The sequence below is a fragment of the Cornus florida genome, unplaced genomic scaffold (genome assembly GCF_030987335.1).
Source record: "Cornus florida cultivar Cherokee Brave unplaced genomic scaffold, ASM3098733v1 CherokeeBrave_3.0.0_Hap2_Chr03, whole genome shotgun sequence".
Classification (NCBI taxonomy): Eukaryota; Viridiplantae; Streptophyta; class Magnoliopsida; order Cornales; family Cornaceae; genus Cornus; species Cornus florida.
The window spans coordinates 36196308-36201647 of NW_026775573.1; the positions used below are offsets into that span (position 1 = coordinate 36196308).

Consider the following 5340-nt stretch of genomic DNA (forward strand, 5'->3'; position numbering starts at 1 on the left):
GATATATAAAATATTTTTCTTAAAAAAAATAAAATAAAGAATATTTTTTTCTCAAATGGAGAACTTGATCCTTAATTGATAACCTCTCTCTAATATATATATATATATATATCTATATATAAAATATTAAAAAAAATTCTTTTTATTAGTAACTAAAGCAACTTTGTTGCAATAGTATACCTTTTCTTTTATTATTATTATTATTATTATTTTGACAAAAAAAATTATATGCCTATGTCACCTTGAACAATAGATTGCTTCCTCTCATTTTTTGCTTTTACCATATCAATTTTTTTCCTATGTGTATTTAAAGAGAAATTATTACATATTAAATTTTTTCCTATACGTATTTAAAGAGAAATTATTACATAATTTCTGAACTATTGATCCGAGCCAATCACCATCTCACACTCTGGATGAAAGAAAGGGTCAGTCGTCATTGAGTCTCACTGACGCAGAAGGCTAATATAATATATTTCATGTTAACACTATCTTTCTTTCTCTTCAATTGTAAGAAAATATAAAGCCATAATGGAGTGTCATGTACCTACTCGGCTTCTTTTGATTCGTCTTTTTAACTTCAGCAGATTAAAGAACAAAGTGAGTAGTTCATTCATGTACCTCTTCGGCATCTTTTGATTTGTCTTTTTAACTTCGGCAGATTAAAGAACAAAGTAAGTACTTCATTGTGAATTTTACGAGCAGAGCAGAAATTATTACATGGTCTCGAACCAATCATTCAACAGATAATTTAAAACTGACACAAAGCAAACGCATTAGGGCACGAAATTCCATCTGAACCATACTTCTCAAATGAAAAGACGTTAGGCTTACATTTGCAGTTAATTCAATCCACGACCATTTCTAACTAAAAATACATCAACTTGCTCGGATAACATGAACTGTAATTCGTAACTCATACAAATGCAAAAGGAATATTAACAAACTAGAAAAAAGAAGAGGTATAATCTATCTGTTGCTATGTGCATTTCAGAAATGAAAGATGGGATTCTGGAAAAGCTAAATTAAGCAGGCTTCTCGTATGAATTCCGGTTTCTGAAATCTGCAACCACGTTTTGTATCATTTCACCCACATGGGGCTGCACGAACAAGTGAGTGTTATCCAAGACATCTATGATGAACTTCTGTGGTTTGGGAAGCATATTGTTCAAGTAGATGATAAACTGTGCCATGGGTATGTCACTGCAAGAAAGTATGAACAGATTGTCAGAGTAACAAAGAGGAGGAATAGGGCAGTCGAAAAACAAATAAACATGACAAAAGCTTGTGCATATGAACACACACACACACACACACACTAGTTTCATTGACAAGTCCAATTCTGGAATTTTTTTTGTAATACATCTAATTGGGAAACTTTTTATCTCCTGTATCATCTGAATAGTCGAACTTTTTCCAATTTTAACCTTCCTTGAATAGATCTGAAGTTCTTCAAAAACAACGTTTCAAGCTACAAACAAACAAGCAAATTGTTCAACGAGAAAAGAGCAAGTTATTACAGGGATGCCACAGTATGAGTGCTCTCTCAACACAATGCCAAAGCAAGAGTGTCCTCGTGAGAGACTTGCTCTTCTCTTAAATTAAACCTACATAACCCCCATCCCCGCAATGAGAAAAGAGCAAGTTATTAACTAATAATATTAAAGAAACATACCAAATAGATAATTAGTAGACGAGAATGTCAAAACTGACTTCAAAAGTTGTAATTTAAAAATTACCATGAAATAAAGAGTCCTTTGGTGAAGTTGTCCATGATGTAGCAGCAACTTAAAACGTTTGAACTGCAACAGTAATCAATTTAAGGGATGAGAGCAGCATAAAACAGTTATTACTAACCAAAATAAAAGGGTGTGAAACTAAAGCATTGAATGAAGCTAAACCATTGTGTGAATATGAGAAATTAATGTGAGGCATATAAACAGACAATCTTTTTCTATCAACCCAAAGCCTGCACTTTCACCCACATACACAACCTCCATGATGGCTAAAACTCACAATCTCACACCACACAAAAACACGCACTAACAAATCCTCGCAACTTGCATCAAAAGTAGCCACCACCATCTAAATCCATACCTACCCCCTCACAACCATCTCCTGTGAAACCCTGAAATACCCACTGTACCAATATCTTGCTCACTACTAAAAAAAAAATTGGTAGGTAAAACAAATTCATTAACGAAAAATATATATATATTTTTTAAAAAGACGCAATAAGTGTCCAAACAAGCCCAAATTATAGCACTCACAACAGGAGGGGAAAAATCAAGCAAAATACCACTCACAACCTGGACAGAGAGACCAAACAAGCAAAGCCGATGGATCTTCCTATTATAATGAAAAGTGGATGCTTGGTTACAAACATAGGAGTACACACCACTAGGCAATGTGCATTAACTTGGATTTCCTTGAGATTACTCCAGGAATTAAATTCTCTCTCCATTCTGCCTTCTACATGTGCTATGGCCAAAGACCTTACAATATCACTTCTTTTAGATTTTTTACAGTACTTGAACTCTATTGGATCTCTAGGCTATATGGCTTCTGGCAGCCATTGGCTCATTCAATCTAATAGGTTTACCAATGGCACTAGTATTTCGACTTAGGCCCTTTTTGAGTACAACATTCTCAAGGCTCGTTAAAGAATTTATTATAGGTTCCCATTATCTTAAAGACAATTAATTTTCCTACAATTGCCATAGATCACTTTGAAGAACAGTTTCTTTAGCTTGCACACTGTCAGACTTGAAAGAAAGCTGTCAATCTCATCACCGCTTACAACACTGCCACCAATGTAAATCTCATCACACTGGAATCAACTAAATTATTGTTTCCTGCGGATATGATGCAAAAGATTGCAAAGCAAATAAATTAACAGAGAGGCTATAAGATTAAAACATGAAAGAGAGACTGCTGATACATTGTGGCTGGATGAAAAATTGAACACAACAACCTCGCATAAGCAGGGAATCTCTATACATACACCACCTCCCAAATTGTTGAATTTACCTCCCTTTTGACAGGTTTTGAGTGATACAAGACAACAGAGTTTTCAATCAGGAAAGATTTATATTTAAGATTAGCTTTGAGCCTCTATCATCTTCTTTTCCTTATTCTTTAATTAGTTAACTGATTGACACGTCATGGGAAATTTCCAATGGTGCATGTTTGCAGCACATGAAGTCAGTCTAGATAAGGCAAGGAGAATAAATAGAAGGTTAGACTCCGTTTGTTTGGATATAAAATATTATTTTATTTTCTGGTGTTTGGTTGTCGTAAAATATTTACAAAGAAAAAGTATGTTAAACTCTAACAAAAAAAACTTAACTATCATTTTTCGGCAAGTTATTTTACAAGCCCCGCCCGATGGACTTGACCTAAACCTTTGCCAGACACCGAAAATATATATATATATATATATATATATATATATATATATATATATTCCCTAAAAAAGAAAATAAGAAAATATCTTCAGTCGAAACAAACGGAGCCTTAATATAAAGTTAGAATTATACAAAGATGCTTCATAATGAAGAGGCTATGCATTGACCATTTGTGAAAAGAGAACATAGTAATCCACAAGCAAAGACAATGGAAAAAGTCAAGAAAGGCATGCCTGCCAAAGATACCCTAATGGACTCAATCCCAGTATGTTAGATTAATCTAATTAAGATCATAGGAATCAGCAAATTATCAGGATAAGTCCGAAAAGGCCCTTAATAGAGAATGATATACACACTTAATACATATATTTAAAATATCTAAACAGTCGGCATGTGAGTGACTAAAAAAAAGTCTGCTGGTAGATAAGATTAATCATCTGCTAGTGTGCAATTTAAAAATGCCACTATGTATTTTATTACTCTTTAACATGTGTACCTGTTTGGAGCTCAAGAAGTGTGCAAAGAGAATACAAAAAACCTCATGATAACTGCTTAGAGGATTCTGCCCATACACCCTCATCTCAGTTGTGACTCCCCGCTCTGATTCGAAGCCAGAACAACATAATGGAAACTCGCCCACCCACAATGTTATCAAAGGGGCGCGCGCCTTTGACAACACTTGAGCTTTTAATATGGAATATGACTTCTTTCATAGTAAATTAATTTTTCAATTGTGTCACTCACCTTGCGCCTCATGCCCGAACCCCAAAGGAGCTCTAGCACCTTGGACCTTTGATAACACTGCCCACCCATTCGCCATCTCTGTTACATTCTCTGGAGAAAACCAGACTCAGCTCAGTACTCACCACCCCCAATTAATCACCCAAAAAAATTTATAACAATTTATTTATATTTAAGAAGAGGGGAAAAAAATACAGAATACATACACGCTTTTCGTATTGCTTGGTAAATAAACCCCCCTCCCCAACGAATTAATACATCCAACTCAGGCAACTAAGAACGCAGATGAGTTAACTCGGAAGAGTCAACCCGGATCAAAATCAATAGTACCAATCTCAAGCTATTGCTATGATCCCAACTCTCAAGCCATTGTTTCAATTCAATTCTCACCAAGTAGCTATGAATTTTAAGATGCTATTATAGAATTCTTCAATCACACACTAAAGTAGTTCATAACTTCAAACAAACAGTCAATTAGTTAAAAATAAATTACCAAATATATACACACATATATAAATGTATAACCTAGTGCACATACAATCAGAGAGCTGTTACTCAGAATGACCAACAACAAAATCCATAATTTACATATAATCCATAAACCCTAAATTGAAGTTTTGACAGAACAAGCAGATAACTAGTTCAAGGTCTAGAGTATAAAAACCCTAAACGATATGAAAAATTCAAGTGAAAAAATGCATAGCTTGAGAGAGAACTTTACCAGAAAGATTTGAACACGGAGAGAAGGGTCGTTGATCGTCCGAATGATCGAAGTCAGATAACGAAACCCTAGAAAGAATCAAATACAGAAACACGTATAGAGCACGTAGATGAGACGAATAGGACTCTCTCTCAATCCTAATCCAATTTAATCCATTTTCTTTTTTCCTTTTTTCTTTTTTGGCCTTTTTCGTTCATTGAATTATTTTTTTCTTTTTTCTTTTTTCTTTTTTTCTTTTTGTTTTCCCTGTTCATTGAACACATTTTTTAAAGTTCAAATTCAGATTAAGAAATCTAAATCCAGATTAGCTTTGGATGGAACTGATACGAAGGTAAATGGTTCATAAGTACGGATAGTATGTAAAATGGAGTTTTTTTTTTTTTTTTTTTTTTTCTAAAAATTATTTTTACATATACATATATACTATATATATATATACACACACACACACAATATATACACACTCTATTT

The 5340-nt window shown here is 33.8% G+C and overlaps 1 protein-coding gene across 3 annotated transcripts; it reads right to left on the bottom strand.

Annotated features, from left to right (window-relative positions):
• Positions 1–776: 776 nt before the first annotated feature.
• LOC132300271 (general transcription and DNA repair factor IIH subunit TFB5-like) lies at positions 777–5131 on the bottom strand. Of its 3 annotated transcripts, XM_059797290.1 has the most exons (4): positions 4870–5131; positions 4152–4241; positions 1740–1802; positions 777–1203 (listed from the first exon to the last, which is right to left on the bottom strand). In XM_059797290.1, exons 3-4 carry the CDS (start codon positions 1772–1774, stop codon positions 1026–1028), a joined length of 213 nt encoding a protein of 70 aa, XP_059653273.1. In that variant the 5' UTR covers positions 1775–1802; positions 4152–4241; positions 4870–5131; the 3' UTR covers positions 777–1025. The 3 variants fall into 3 exon arrangements, with proteins under 3 accessions (XP_059653273.1, XP_059653272.1, XP_059653274.1); XM_059797289.1 differs by lacking the exon at positions 4152–4241 and having other exon boundaries at positions 4870–5123; XM_059797291.1 differs by lacking the exons at positions 4152–4241; positions 4870–5131 and adding an exon at positions 3904–4135.
• Between the last annotated feature and the right edge of the window lie 209 nt (positions 5132–5340).